The 16,433-nt window shown below is 39.3% G+C and overlaps 1 protein-coding gene and 1 pseudogene across 1 annotated transcript; both read right to left on the bottom strand.

Moving 5' to 3' along the window:
• Positions 1-114: 114 nt before the first annotated feature.
• Positions 115-5,475, bottom strand: LOC117485625 (annotated as a pseudogene).
• Positions 5,476-7,157: 1,682 nt separating this feature from the next.
• LOC117485655 (tubulin alpha chain-like) lies at positions 7,158-14,017 on the bottom strand. The gene is made up of 4 exons (XM_034134272.1): positions 13,851-14,017; positions 9,799-10,021; positions 8,882-9,030; positions 7,158-8,416 (listed from the first exon to the last, which is right to left on the bottom strand). Exons 1-4 carry the CDS (start codon positions 13,851-13,853, stop codon positions 7,442-7,444), a joined length of 1,350 nt encoding a protein of 449 aa, XP_033990163.1. The 5' UTR covers positions 13,854-14,017; the 3' UTR covers positions 7,158-7,441.
• Positions 14,018-16,433: the final 2,416 nt, after the last annotated feature.

Here is a 16,433-nt window from a genome sequence, read left to right on the forward strand (position 1 = left end):
TTTTGACATGAGTGTAGTGTAAGAAAACGTCAAGAGACTAGATGAAATGTACAACATATTTGAAAAAAATAAATACAAAAAATGAAAACCATTGACAAGCTTAGTATTATTTTATTATTACACATGTCACAGTAGGATGAACACAAAGGGAACAAAAAAAAGCATATTGATGGCTTAACTTAATTAGTCTTCTTTGGTTTTAGTGTAAGCTTAGCCTACTATAATTCATTATTGTGCATGCTGGCTAACCATCATCACACTGTCCCCTCACGGGAAAGCCACTGTAAGGTTAATGTAAACACACATAAAACATCAAGAACCATCACAAGGTATACAATCGATAGGATGTTTGAGTCTAATTGTTCCTTTTTTCTTTTTGAGGTACAAAAACATCATCTAAAACTTCTGCTATCAGGCTGGAGTGAGCCCACGGCATCCCAGGACTCTCCTTCAGTCCTAGAGGGGAACAAGCAACTATAAATAAGGATAATTAAGACACCACACAACAAGGGCCATCAACATTCAATATTTTTTTTTTTTTTTTTTTTTACATTTCATTAGTTATAAGTTATTTCAATCTTAAAGTGCACCTATCATGCTATTTTTAGGCAATAGCATAGGTCTCAGATATATACAAATATATAAAAATCATGTCTATTAAGTGTATTGCTCAAAATACCAAACAGATCACCCATTCTAGCCATGCCTCATATCCCTCTATTTCACTTCCTGTTTCAAAAGTGCTGATTTGGGGTATAAAGCTTTAAAAAAAAAAAGGAAATTGATTAAAAAAAAAAGGAGGGGGCTGAGCTCATGCGGGAGATGCTACCGGCAGATACTGCGGTGATGAAACGCCATATCATGGATTATCAAGGATTATTTCTGAAACAGTATTGAGCTCAAAGGCTTTCTCTCTTGCCGGTTATACAACAAGGTGAGTTCCTTTTTATTTCCTGCTTCTTCACACACATGCTGTGCAGTACAGGTTAGCTCTGAGTGTTAGCGATGCTAATGTAAACACGCATCGACCATATTACGTCCAAAACAGTCGGGCATTGTTTCTGATAGCAACGTTTCTGATAGGGCCATGGGTGTAAAGCCAGCCTACATTTCCGATATTACGTCATATTGGACGCAAATCTGGATCAACTCCGTTGTAGCCCCGTTTTTAGAGATTTGGGTACGGAGGAAAAGAGAGAGGGTTTTATTTTCTGACGCTGCGTGAGTTCCCCGACACACCGGGGACACATATTTATGTATAAAAGACGTCAAAACGTGCATTTTGCATGATAGGTCCCCTTTAAATCTGTCATTCACATTTGGATATAGCAAATAACTGAAAATGTAAATAAATTAAGATGATCAATCACTACCAGATTAATAAAAAATGCTACTCATGTTCTGTTTTATATGCATTATAGAATACTACCTTTCAGCAAACATTGGCGGACCTCCTCAGCTTCATATCGTAGTCCTGTGCTGTTGGTGAAGTTTAGTAGCATGCTGGCCTCTGGCAGGGGGAACTGCATCTCCTTTCCATTCACCTCCAAGGATGTGGGGCACCACATATAGTCAGGTATCTGATGTTGAAAGTATAATGTAACTCACCGTGGATAAATATTTGTAGATAGTTCATTTTCTGCAGTACTTTGATGATGTTTTCATGAATCATTAACAAACAGCCACAGCAATGAGCTCAAGCCAACATTTAAATCAATCATACATCCAAAAAATGTATAAATCAACAAGACTACAATTATATAGGCAAACTAGAAGCACCAGGGGCTGCAAAACACATTAGAAAACGAACATCTGAATTAAATAGTAGATGTTTTACCACTCCTGTTAACTAGATTGGTGCAAAAATGTACACTTTTGGCTGTGATTCCTCTATCTAGCAATAACCTAATATAACAATGTCAAAATAATTGGTTTGGTCCTGTGTGGAATCAATCAATCAATGGAAATGATTATACTTTTCTTGTTGCATGCCATTACCTTAATGGTGCCTTTGGTTCCAGTGATAACTGCATCACAGGTCAGCATCATGGTGATTGAGCATGTGCAAATTGCAAGTCTGTTTCCCGAGAACTTTAGGACCAAAACTGCTGTTCCATCAACACCTGAACAAAGGATTTAATGAACGTTTTGTAATGATATATATAAAAGACATCTGGTTTCTATGCAAGAATATACGTTGTATTTAATATTTGCTTAGTGAATAGGCTTCCTGCAGACAATCACCTGTCTCTATGCAATGCCCCTTTGCTTGGATGGACTCAGGCCTCTCGACGTTGAAAACCGCGAAGATAAACTGCAGACAGTAGATGCCCAGGTCCAGCAGTGCCCCCCCTCCCAACTTCCTATCAGCCAGGCGCGGGATGTGTGTGTGAGTGGAGCCCCCAGATCAGCCCTCCATCTGAACATCACCCTGCTCCAGCAGTCTCCTCACTTCAACGGTTACAGGAAAGAAACGTGTCCAAATTGCCTGAACAGAGACATGGAATGGTTTGAACAGATCAATGGCAAATGTGATTTTGGCAATTAATGAGTTAGTTACCTCCATGAGAAAGACACTGTTGTCTTGGGCTGCACTGATGAGTTCCTGCACCTCCCTTAAATTCATGGCCAAAGGCTTCTCAATCAGCACATTATTTTTGGACTTCATAAAGAGCTTGCCAGTAGCCAGGTGGTAAGGATGGATGGTGCCGATGTACACCACATCTAAAACAAGTGTAGTGTTTAGAATGATTTAAGAATTCACTTCCAAGTAGGACATGAAATGCAGCAACCACTAGCATTCTTGGAGCTGTTAGAGATTAATTGACTAGTTTGAAGAAACTTCTGCTGAGTGGAATAGTTTGATTTAATTCAGACCAAAAGGAAAAGCCATATGCTGACAGAAGAACACACCCATGTCAGGATCTTTTGCCAACTCATCATAACTCCCATATACTCGTGGGATGTTGTGCTTTTTAGCGAATTCTTCAGCATGTTTCACATCCCTCGCTGCAACAGCCACTATCTGAGGATGAACACATCAGAATCAGAAACAGGTTTATTGCCAAGTAGGTTGACACATACGAGGTATTTGCCTTGGTGTACATGGTGCATACATAAACATATACATAGTTTTAGTAATGCAGCAAACCTGATTTTTGTATTTACCAACATTTGAATACAAATTAAAACGTGAGCAGAAATGCAGGAGCAACCATCATTTAATTAAGGATTAAAACATAAACCTAGAGATATCATTGTAATCATTGCCACAAACAGTTCTGGATACATACTCCCTGCTGCTCAGTGATGCTAAAGAAAACCAGGAGTGGTGATACAAAGTAACCATGTTTAATTGCTTTTGTGGGAAGGGGATGTGAATCTAACAAACATTTCCTCTTCCTTTATGGGAAGCACTGTTACATACTGTACATGTAAACAGAATAAAGTAGCCTTTATAGTGCAAACCTGTTGTAAACTCAAACTTGTTACATTGATAAAACGGTAGATAGTTACAAGTTTATGATGAATTATTTCCTTCTTTCTTGACATAACTTGCTCAGAAAGAAAGAGCACACCTTGAATGTTTACAAAATCCCACTTTGTGTAAGGTTTTGGGAGTACACGAACTATAGTTCGACACTTACCTTGTGAGCCAGGGTCCGTAAAGCCACCGTGTATATACAGGGTTCCTGCAGGTTTCACCTACTCAAATTTAAGACTTTTTAAGACCTTTTTAAGACCACTTTGAATAGAATTTAAGACCTATTTCACAGCAAGAAAGTATGAAGGAAAATTGCTATGAAAGAAGAAATACGTCCCATAATTACTTACAAAGTAAATGTAAAGGCATAACAGAACTGTGTTAGCGTGTTAGACAAAAAGTGTATGTGTCTGTGTGTGCTTGTGTGTGTGTTAGGGGTGTGCAATTAATCGTATTTTAAATCGCAATTACGATTTTGGCCTGCCACAATTACGAAATTATTTAGCTTTGCTCGGTTGTGACAGTGCACTACAACATATTTGATCTAATTAATTTTAGTCTAATTTATTTGTATTTATCATATTTATATATGTTTAGTAGCTTGTGGAAGTGCGCTCCAAAATATTTGTTGATCTTGTTTATTGGTATTTATTATTTTGATATTATTTATTTAAATGTATAATTTATTTAATTTATTTTTGTATTGGTTTTGCAGTTGAATTATACGTTCAGGGTAATCAACAGTTAAAAAGATACTGTTCAAATTATTATTTGTTTTAAAGTTCAATAAATGGATGTTTTCAAAGTCAATGAATAATCGTATTTAATAATCTTGATATCAATTATTGACCAAAATAATCGTGATTATGATTTTTGCCATAATCGAGCAGCCCTAGTGTGTGTGTGTGTGAGTGTGAGTGAGAGAGAGAGAGAGAGAGAGAGAGAGAGAGAGAGAGAGAGAGAGAGAGAGAGAGAGAGAGAGAGAGAGAGAGAGAGAGAGAGAGAGAGAGAGAGAGAGAGAGAGAGAGACAAGAGCGACAAGAGCTATATTCAGAGCTCTGCTGCCTTGGCTACAATCTTTCATCGTTGCTGTTGTATGATTGGTGTTTAGCTACGGTATTTAGCGTCTACGGCACCTCCGCTTTTAGGGTTGACATACACCCAAACGTCGCCCAGAGGTCCGCCGGTGTTGTTGCAGGAGCTGCTGCACTAGCTAACGCTACATTAGCATACGCTACTTTCTTTTGCAAAAGGTGCAGCGGGCTTCAAACACGTTCCCCTCCACTGGTTTCAACCAAGCACTAAATTCGATGTTTTCCAACCAAATACGGTTGAACTTACACTTCCCCATATTTATTTTTAAGTAGATTCTAAGATACATGAGTTTCTGACTGCCGCTAGCTGAAGCTTGCTAGGTTACTAGCTGGGTGTTCTCCAATAAGGGGCCGGGGGAAACAAAGTTAGTGATTACTGGTTCCATGTTGATTTATTTCAATACAAATTGTTGGGGGGAACTGAAAGGCTCTTACCGTACTGGTTACTTTGCAGCCCGGACATTTCCCCCAAAACACATTTAGACGCGATCTCAACACAGAAGTACCTTTCAAATCCGATCATTTTTAAGACCTTTAAATCATATTTAAGACCTTTCTTATTTTTTTGGTCATATTTAAGACCTTTTTAAGGCCTTAAATTCAGATTATCAAATTTAAGACTTTTTAAGACTTTTTAAGACCCCGCGGGAACCCTGTATATAAGTCATGACTTATTTTTCCTGCACTGCATATTCCCCAGCGTGTAGCCATGGCAAGTTAGCAAGCAAATTGAGCTAACATAATTTAGCTGTTACATACCTCGCTAAGTGACCTCTGCCCTCGTGAGATATCAGCCCAGCCTCGCCTCAACAATCTCCAGTAGATGGCGCCTCCATATCGGACAGGAATAGCAAATAATATCGATATCCAGATGAGACTGTATTGTGTTGCATACATCATGTATCATTTACAGCGATGACTATTATTAAAGTTGGGACAAGGACTGTCATAAGAGCTGTTCTAAGGTTTCAAAACGTACCCAGCATGCACCAAGCGGGAGGCAGAGAAATACTCTGTAATAGGCCTACCAGAATTCATCTGAAGCGAGTATTTACAAGAATTGTGTAAATTGAGTTTATGCTTTGTACAGTCGAATAAACGTTTGCTATTGATAGTCAGTTGTTCCACTCCCAATGATGATACCTACAAGTTATTTAACCCTCCTGTTGTGTTCGGGTCAAATCTGACCGATTTACTACTTTCATCAATCATAACTTTTTTGTTTTACATTCGATTACATTAAGTCTTGATATCCTTCACAGTAGACATTTGAACAATTGCTGACCACCACTTTCATTGAATTTTGGATAATTTAGTCAACTTTGTAACACCCATGGTGGTGTTTCCGGTCAAAAATGACCGCAATAAAGAAAAGGAATTAGTAACCATCCGGATCAGATAAAACACACACATACACTAGGGCCGTTTCTCAATCGCGAGGATATTGGCTTCCAAGCCAATATTTCAAGGATGCTACGTCATCGAGTGCCGCCGAAGGACTGTTCCAATCTCCAGCATACATGGAATTCCACCGAGGCCGCGTCCTTGGTTTGGGGGAAATGTCGAGGCTGCACATGGGTAGACTTCGCGTCCTTAAAATCCCCACAATGCTTGGCGCATGGACCAATTTCCCCAAATCTGTGGCGGAAGATGTAAGGCGGGGCCTCTCATATGACGCACACCTGCACACTTGCTAGCCATTTAAGCCATCTGTATGTAAAAAACCACCTGTATGTAAATTGTAAATAAGCCATCTGTATGTCAAATATGTCTTATATGTCTTAAATGATATGATGAATTGGAAATGGGGGACCCTGATGTAAACAAGACGAAAGTCTTTCTCTGGTCTGCATCCCCTTAACAATTGTATGTTTTGAGCTGTACTGTACTGTACCCAATATACAAGCTGTTAATAAACTTTTCAATCAATCAATCAATCAATCAAAAGCCTGTTCCACTCTTCGTTTTCCGAATAGCAGGAAGTATTCTTGCCTTGCTTCTGAAGCAAGATGCTCGGCTCGGCTGTGCTACCAAGCCAGCATCCTCGCGATTGAGAAACGGCCAAGATGTGTTCCCCACCCCTTATGTACCCATCCCCCCCATCGAATCACACCTGGCACACGCAATACATGTTATTGTTCAGTGTCTATTCTTTGTATATTTACTGCAGTTCTTCATGTATACCAGTAGTCCCGATACAATATTTACAGTTTGAAAGGGTGTTAAATGAAATTTGGTGATTAATGGTTTTTGTGTAGCAGTTAAAACAGGACCGGTCAGATTTGACCACGAACACCAAAGTAAGGGGGGTAAAGGGTTAAAGTATGTAACAATATGCTAGGAATAAGTGTGAGGTCGCGAGCTGTTATACAGATCTGATTAATTCTTGATTTTAAAGTTATTATTGAATAAGATCAGCATATTGAAGATTTTTTCCTCAGGCATGCAATTTAGTAGAAAAATGGCTTCATAAGATGGATTTAACTGAACTCTAAAACTACAGACATTCCAACAAGTGTTTTAAATATCACAGCATACGTACTGAAGCATACACAAAGCCAACAAATAAAAAAGGCAATATATTTTGGGGAAAGATTTATAGCAACAACACGTTTCAAACAAATTGGGTAATTCAACATTGTTCTGAGTTTTTGATAAAACAAATTAATAAAACAGATTGACACAAAGCACACAGCATTTGATGGCACAACAAAGAAGTTTATTGATAAGAAAGTTGAATTTTAAAATAAAAACCAATGCATATTTCTGAATTAAAAACAAACATGCAGAATGTGTTGTATTTCTTTCATATTATCTTAAGAGAATAATGGAAAAATAACTGGCAAATGCAAGCTTAGCCCATTTAATATTCCTCTCCTTCCTCATCCTCCTCAAAGGAATCGATCCCAACCTCTTCATAATCCTTCTCCAGGGCAGCCATATCTTCTCTGGCCTCGGAGAACTCTCCCTCCTCCATGCCCTCCCCAACATACCAGTGGACAAAGGCTCTTTTGGCGTACATGAGGTCAAACTTGTGGTCGAGACGGGCCCAGGCCTCAGCGATGGCTGTGGTGTTGCTCAGCATGCACACAGCCCTCTGCACCTTGGCCAGGTCTCCACCGGGGACCACTGTTGGAGGCTGATAGTTGATGCCCACCTTGAAGCCTGTGGGGCACCAGTCCACAAACTGAATGGAGCGTTTGGTCTTGATGGCAGCAATGGCTGTGTTGACATCTTTGGGCACCACATCACCGCGATACAGCAGACAGCAGGCCATGTATTTACCATGACGAGGATCACACTTCACCATCTGATTGGCTGGCTCAAAGCAAGAGTTTGTAATCTCAGCTACGGACAGCTGCTCATGGTAGGCTTTCTCTGCAGAGATGACTGGAGCATAGGTGGCCAGAGGGAAGTGGATACGAGGGTAGGGCACCAAGTTGGTCTGGAACTCCGTGAGGTCGACATTCAGGGCTCCATCGAAGCGAAGCGAGGCTGTGATTGAAGACACAATCTGGCTGATGAGCCTGTTCAGGTTGGTGTAAGACGGGCGTTCAATATCTAGGTTTCTGCGGCAGATGTCGTAGATGGCCTCGTTGTCTACCATGAAGGCACAGTCGGAGTGCTCCAGGGTGGTGTGGGTGGTCAGGATGGAGTTGTAAGGCTCAACCACAGCTGTGGAAACCTGGGGGGCCGGGTAGATGGCAAACTCAAGCTTGGACTTCTTTCCAAAGTCAACGGAGAGTCTCTCCATGAGCAGGGAGGTGAAACCAGAGCCTGTGCCTCCACCAAAGGAGTGGAAGACCAGGAAGCCTTGGAGACCCGTGCACTGATCAGCCTAAGGACACAGTGAAAGAAATGACAAAGACTGAATAAAACAGTAACAAATAACAAAGCATTTCTTTGCACCGCATTTATACTGATGTGTATAATCATAAAACTAAATCTTTAGTTTGCCATTTTCAGGTTCATACTTTTATTTTGGGTTTCTACTAGAACATGTTTACATGCTTTAATGTTAAACACAGTTCGTACAATACAAATATAACGGTTTTCTGCCTCTTTCTGAAACCTTCCGTTTTAGCGCATGTCACTTTTAGCCCTCCTCCCGATAGAAAAAGCCCAGTCTGCTCTCATTGGTTTGTGAAGAATTCTGGCTTACTGCAAAGGCAGCATTGGGTCGTGAAACACAGAAGTTGGGTGGTATATTTTAATGGGTCTTCGTGGACATAGGAAGGAGAGCCAAATCTGAATGGTTTTTTTAAACTAATCATTTCCGACAACTACCATTAAGGGGCCTTACCAGTTTGCGGATTCTGTCCAGGACAGAGTCAATGATCTCCTTGCCGATGGTGTAGTGTCCACGGGCGTAGTTGTTGGCTGCATCTTCCTTTCCGGAGATCAGCTGTTCCGGGTGAAATAGCTGACGGTACATTCCTGTACGCACCTCATCTAGGAAATAACAGAAAAGTTGAGAATACAAATTTGAAATCTGTCATCAAATTGCTATTATTGGATAAATAATTGCAAGGACTGACCAAGGCAACATATTATTTGGGCTTTCACACCATGAAGATGGACATTTTTATGGTTTGGTTGACCATGAAGGTAAAAAAGGACCCAACTTCACACTAAGAATAGTTAAACCCTCCTACCCTGGACACAAACTGTTCACCCCCCTCCCCTCTGGCAGGAGGCTGCGCTCCATCAGGACCAAAACCTCTCGCCACCTTTACAGTTTCTTCCCCTCTGCTACCGGCCTCATCAACAAGGCCCCCCCCCCCCCCCCCACTGACACTTCACCTCAGCCACAACGCAGACTCTATATGCATTACATTAATGCACACAATGTTTAAATATTGCTTACTGCACATATTTTATATTCTATAATTTATTGCATTCTATTTCGATGTAAATTACTGCTTTATTTTATTGCTATATTTTTATTACAGAGTTCTTCGTTTGCCATCTGTGTACTTTTTGACATCAAGTTAAATTCCTCGTATGTGTGAACCTACCTGGCAATAAAACCGTTTCTGACTCTGAACAAAAAAATAGTTAAATATAACCTCTATGTACAGACAACTGAATGAACAATGTCTACGGATAATGATGGTTGACTAGAATCACTTTTTTATACTGAAAGAACTACTACTACCATTTCCTTAAAACGCACATTACTGATAACTCAAAACATTACAAGCTCATAACCCTTCTTACCAATGACAGTTGGTTCCAGGTCCACAAAGATGGCTCTGGGGACGTACTTCCCAGACCCAGTGTCGCTGAAGAAGGTGGTGAAGGAGTCATCATGGCCTCCGATGGCCTTCACTTCAGGCATCTTGCCGTCCGGCTGGATTCCATGTTCCAAACAGTAGAGCTCCCAGCAGGTGTTGCCCATCTGGACACCGGCCTGTCCTACGTGGATAGAGATGCATTCACGCTGTAAGAGAAAAAGTAAAGAAGTTAGAATATATGGCAGAGGAAAGGACAGTGGAGGAAGAAAAATAATTGCTAAGCAACAGTGTTTTGGTCTTTCCCAGTGAGCCAAAAGCTTTAAAATTATAATCAATGTTATATTTAAGGAATAAAAAGGAGCAATTTATTAACCTAGCCACTAGGTGGAAGCAAATAGATACAGCACTGGGTGGAAAGAAGGTGAAGTTGAAAGAACAAGCTCAAAAGATTTGCTGCAGCTGTCACTGGCTCTCATGTGACTGTCTGTGAGCTAGAGTCATAAGCTGAAGGGAGGTTGAGTTCAGAGTACAACTGGCGTTAACATTCCTACAACCGGATGACCCAAATAAAAAAAGAAACCACCAATAGAATCACCAAACAATTGCAAAATACTATGCCTACACACTGTGTGTAGGTGTGTTTCCTCAACATGCAGTAGTCAACAATAAACTTTAAACTAACAGAAACATAGGGATAAAGAAAGTTCTTCCAGGGCTTTGAAATAAGGGACTGGTAGCTAAGCAGTATTGACACATTTATCCAACAATTCTGAAGACCATTAAATAAAAACACTGATTAAATCATAAGCCACCTGAACAAGTCGCAGGGTTCCAAAATGTTTTACAAGTATTAGTGTATTTGCAGTAGCCTCTCCCTTCAGTCTTTGCCCAGAAAGTAGTAATTTATTACTGTTTGGCTTAATGAAACAGAACAACAAAGAGCTCACATGTAAATTAAAGCCTTCTAAAAGTAAAGGCTTAAGCTTTGTCTTGCTTATCTGAGACAGACTCAGAATAGTGTTGGGTAATGTGATAGTATACACCTTGAAACAATGTTTAAAATCAATGAGACAGGCTGTTTCACAGCAATACTGGATTTTGTATATTTGTATCAGTGTGAAGATACTTTATTTGTCATGTGTACAATATGTTGGATTAACTAAAAATAAGTTACTAGAGCCTGAAGTGATTTCTTAAAATTGCTATAAGTCTAAGATACGAGTAAGCATTGTAAAACCCATTTTTATATGCCTTTTTTCATTCTATAAAACAGTACAAACATTGACATACTATAAAGCCCCACCTTACTTTTACGTCAGGCTGCTATTTTTAAATCCTTCCCTCAACTTTCCCCTTCTCAATGATCAGATAGACAAGAGGAGGTGCTGGTGATTTAGGGCTGGGGGAACCTGTATCATTTTAGATGCTGTAATCTCTCACTTAATCCATGTTGATCAAAGGATTTTTAGATATAATAATCTTAAACGTTATCATCAGAAGTTTTCCAAAGCAAAGGTGACCCTCCTTACACTGGACCTGTGCTTCCAGTTCAGCAGAGTTATGTGAAGCAGCTGTTTTAGGATCCTAACCTGACACCTAGCAGCAAAGGCTTTCAGTTTCAGTAAACAAGGATAGGCATTCCCAAAAATAGTGGTCACATTTTGTACCACATGTGGTGAAAGTTTTCTGCAATCGGAAAACAATTTCTTTATCATTTAAGCTGAAAAGGATAAAACGTAAAAAAGCTACAGAGTTTCTGTCGTATTGATGTTCTTACTTGAATGCTGGGATAGTATATTTTAACACCCAGGCATAAAAAGGCTTCAGTTAATAATTAAAGGCAAGGAAGTCTCAAACTGCTGAACTTCACTTGTCTCTGTCAGGGTGTGTGTATGACGTTAATAAGGGTACGTCTGTGGCCAGATAGACTTGAAATTCTAGTTTGTTGGTGACTAAAACTACTCAATATAATGAGCACTGTACATGACTGAACAGTGTAAGAGATTGAAAAGCAATCAATTTGGTATAAGGTTTTTTCAGGTCAGCAGAAATGGGAACAGAGATCCCTAGATACCCAATCGCCTTTCTGCTTCTATAACTGGAAACTAGATAATGTACCAAAAAGAGAAGGATGGAAAATCCTCTAAAGGAATATGTTCTACATCAAAACTGCCAAGGGTTTTTTATGATGATACATATGAAACCATGCTTTAAAGCAAAAATAGACATTAACTATTTCCATGATGGATGTTTACATGTTGTTATATTGCTTTCTTAGTCATTTAGTTTATTCTTTATTGCCTTCGTTGGTTGATTGTCCTGTCCAACACCTTTTTTGTCTCGACCTGGATTTGTTGACATCTACAGGCCCCATTGATAAGGAGGAGGATGATAAATAGGTGCAAAGAGGAGGACTGAAGAAGACTTGTTGGACATGTTTTAATTTGGATGGACTTGTATGGGTGTCATACCAACTCTTCATGCTTGCTGTGATCCATTTTGCAAGATAAATGTCTTTCCCCTAGTGCTTTAGAATCAATGATTACATGTGTATACTGTAAATGAATGCAATATGATTTGATGATATTAATAGGCAAGGATGAACGCTGATGAATAATAGACAACCCTTTGGTCTTTCCTGTGGTGATGCCACAGTCTTACGCAATCGATGTGGACCAACCCAATAAAGCCTGGTTGGCTTCTTTTGCAGCTTAAACTAGAAAATGTGTTGAAAATCATTTTAAAAGCAACATTCTAAAGATGGATAGTTAACCAAAACGTTTAACTGAACTATTGGCAGCTAGGTCAGTTTATACAAAACTGTAACCGATTTGCTGCCAATGTACCGGTAATCACTTCTTTTGAATTTACTGTAATGTGTCATGACTTGTTCTGATGAGTCATTCTGAAGCCAACTATTGTACTACAAGCATGGATGCCAATCATAAAATCATTGTGGTGTGGGAAAGTCGTGTAAATTCATTTAACTTTTGAACCTACGTTTATGCATAAATTGTTATTTGCAGTTATTGTTAGAGTAGTTTTTAGATGTGATCTTTAAACAATGAACAATACAGGAACTACATTGTCAGGAATATTTGACCAGGGCGGGTATAGGCTACTTAGTAGCCTGCACTGTGATACCATTTTGTTTTTCTAAGCACACAGTACTGACAATGCCAACAACCTGTGTTTATACTGCACTGTGCAAACAGAACAGGGGGTAGTAGCATGTTGTGTGTCTGTTTGGAAGTTCAATTCCTGACAGACATGAGACTTTGCTGCATGTCAGAAAGTGATCAATCAACTCCACCATTTACAGTGCCTGCAAGGTTATCTTTGTTTTATATGACCTGGATTAGCCATTTGTCCCCTTTAACTATGAATAACAAGTGGCTTTACCCTCTGCAGTATGGAAGCAACTTTTTATATGGTGTTGATGTTGAAAGCCATGTTACCATGGCTGTTTGAATTTTAAGGGACATTTTCTTTTCCTGCCCTGCAGAAATACGTGTCTCAATCTGAACTGACTTGTGAGACACACCTTAATTTCCTTATGACGCATATGGCACACCTAATGAACCTTTTACCTAGAACAAAACACTATACAGATAATACAATTATTTAGAGAAGGTCACCAAATCTAAAAAAAATACTTGATTATTCAAAAAATAATTCAAAAAAACAATTAAACTATTATGTATCATCGATGTTTAATGAATAATCCTTACTGAAAATATACAGACTGGTCATCACCACCTGCTAATCCAAGCGAGCAGCCAGCTCAGCTTTACTGCCGGTCGAGTCTATTTCAGTCTATGTTTGACACAAGAGTGCTGCGACATGAGTGCGCAGAGGAAGCATTTCAGAGTTGCTACATCGCACATGTTTAACTGCATCCGAATACTGCGGAATCACTGACGCACTATGTAAAACCAAACTGCGCAGCGAATATCGACTCAGTTCGAGGAGATAAACAAACGCAACTTCCAAGTGGAATGTTTCTCCAACCAAAACAGAACATATAAGACTTACCATTGTTGCTTCTTAGTGGGATTTCCTTTAAAAGAAAAGAAACGTGCAGTTGGCTTTAGTTTCGTCAGTAGCTTCTCACGGCGTCCTACAATGCGGTCCGAGTGAGTGAGTATTGCCAGGTGGGCGAGGAGCTGCGACGCTATATGCTTTCCACTGCAAACCCCTCCCACCGGTGTGTATGACGTGAACGTGCATCGTGAGCGCGCAGGCCACTTTATGTACTGCAGCATTCTGCGTTTGTGTTGTATGGTGTTATCATCGAAATTCAATTCAAATTCAATTCAAATTCAAAGACTACATTTGTCATATGCATAGAGGCTACAGTGTAGTAATGGCAATGAAAATCTTAAGTCCCAAGCTCCTCCAACATTGCAACGTAGTTATAGGACATAAAACAGATTTTCTTTTTAAAAAGTGTAAAAGGAAACAGTAGATTAGAATATAATGGTGCAGATTATGTTGCAAGACCAACGTGCAAGTAATGCAGATGAAGTAATATATATGCATGTTTAATTCATTCCCTGCATTTTGTCTCAGTGTCCTTACATGATGATGGTCTGAATGCTCTTTAGGCATATATTATGGGTCTCAGATACAAATATATAAAAAATATGTCAATTATGTGTTTTGCTCAAAATACCAAACAGATCATGCATTTTAGAAATCCCTCATATCCCTCTATTTCCAGCCTGTTAGAGAACTGCAGGTTCAGGGTCCTTAGCTTGAAAAAAAAAAAGAGGAGGGGGAGCTTGTGCCTGCTCAGAATTATAAATGCTGCCGTGATTACATGCCATATCATATTATTTATTAAGGATTATTTCTGAAACAGTATGGAGCTCAAATGCTTTTTCTCTTGCGGGTTTACCACAAGGTGAGTTCCTTTTTTTATTTCCTGCTTTTTTACACATAGGCTAGCCTACTCTCTCCAGGGTTGCATCAAGCCCCCAGGAAGTGCGCCGGACTCTGATGAAAATATTCGTGCTGGCCAAACGGCGGTACTACACTTCCTTTTGGTTGCCAGGCCCGGAAACACTTTTTCCCATTGACTTACATGGGGAAAGAGTGGTCTGTAACTCGTTGGATAATTTTTTTTAAACTAAATAAACTACCCAGTATGAACACTTGTATAGCCCTTATTAAAAACATTCGTTCCTCAAGTTGTAAAAATGTGCTAATAACGTTATTCTGAGAGTTATTTCCCTCTGTATTATGAACGCGCATCTAACCCACGGGACCGCGCCGCCCGGCACGTTCATGTGATGTGACGTGTTCAGCACCACATGAGTTTATCTTTACCCATGGATAAGAACGGACCCATATCGCCTTACTGCCAGCCCACGGAGCTGTAATAATGGATATATTGCACATGTTTGCTGTAATTCATCATTTGTAAAATATTATACTACATGGGCTGTATGATGTAAATCTTGTATTAAATAAAGTTAATATTACCGACGTAGATTAACGTCCCTGTAGCTTCTTATTGCACTTGCAATATACCATTAAAGGAGTTGAACGTTGCTGTTTGCTATTACTATAATACCACGCAGGGATAAACCAGAGTTTACAACCTTTGCATGTGGGCACAACACGTTTTGACCCAGATTAATTAGCTATACCATGATATCGCCCGAGGAAGTCGTCATACTTATACATATATAAATAAAGATATATGTGTCAAAGCTCTAATCAAATTAACAGTTGTATTAATTATACTTGTATATGTATATATATATATATATATATATATATATATATATATATATATAGCCTGTGTTTTATATTTATACACACAAATGAACAACCTTGTGTGTGTCAAATAACAAGTTGTATTGTAGTGTTTATTTTAGTGTTGTGTTATGCTTATCCACATTTTGATTTCAGAGCACAGGAGAATGCTGGGCACAACATAAAGCTCAAAAGTGAAGCTGGCAATGCTGAACAAAACCATCTAGTTATAATATTTATTCAGCTGAAAAAGTCAAAGCTCTACGAAAATGTAATTAAAAATACATAAGCATTTTCAGGTAGAAAATCAGCATTTTATATAGAAATTCACAAAAATAAGAAATGTATACCTCTTATGGCTGGCATTGTAGAACTAGGTGGAAAAAATAGTGACAACAAATGTAAATACAATTTATATAGATCAAAAGGTAATATATATAATATTGATTGCAATTATTAGATTAAAAGATCCACCAATTATGATCAACAGGAAAGCCCTCTGAAGGCATGTTGTGGTTTGAAAAAAAGTTGAGGATGGGGTCCAGACAGTTAAATCAGGAGAGACTTCATTTTGTTTAAAGAACATTTATTGACACATGTCATATGATAAATGTTAAGTCTTTGGCGATTAGACCCCGATCCTGAAATCTTATATCTAAAGGGGGAAATGCAGCCGTGAGCATATAGGGAACCTCCCCGGGGTCTAGACACTGGTGATGATGATGAAGATCTGGATTTGATGAGGAGATGGGATGAAGAGGAGGTGTGATGAGGTCTTTGGATTAGCTCTCCTGGCTCTGGATATGATGAACGGAGGTGGGTGGAGAAGAGGTGGATGGGGAGGAGGTGGATGGG

This window comes from Trematomus bernacchii, unplaced genomic scaffold, assembly GCF_902827165.1.
Source record: "Trematomus bernacchii unplaced genomic scaffold, fTreBer1.1, whole genome shotgun sequence".
NCBI classification, from domain to species: Eukaryota; Metazoa; Chordata; class Actinopteri; order Perciformes; family Nototheniidae; genus Trematomus; species Trematomus bernacchii.

Excerpts from the sequence above, each read along its gene's own strand:
- LOC117485655 (XM_034134272.1), bottom strand. Across the intron at positions 9,031-9,798 it reads CCTGGAACCAACTGTCATTG|ATGAGGTGCGTACAGGAATG; the intron begins GTAAGAAGGGTT and ends GTTATTTCCTAG. Across the intron at positions 8,417-8,881 it reads TGGACAGAATCCGCAAACTG|GCTGATCAGTGCACGGGTCT; the intron begins GTAAGGCCCCTT and ends CTGTGTCCTTAG.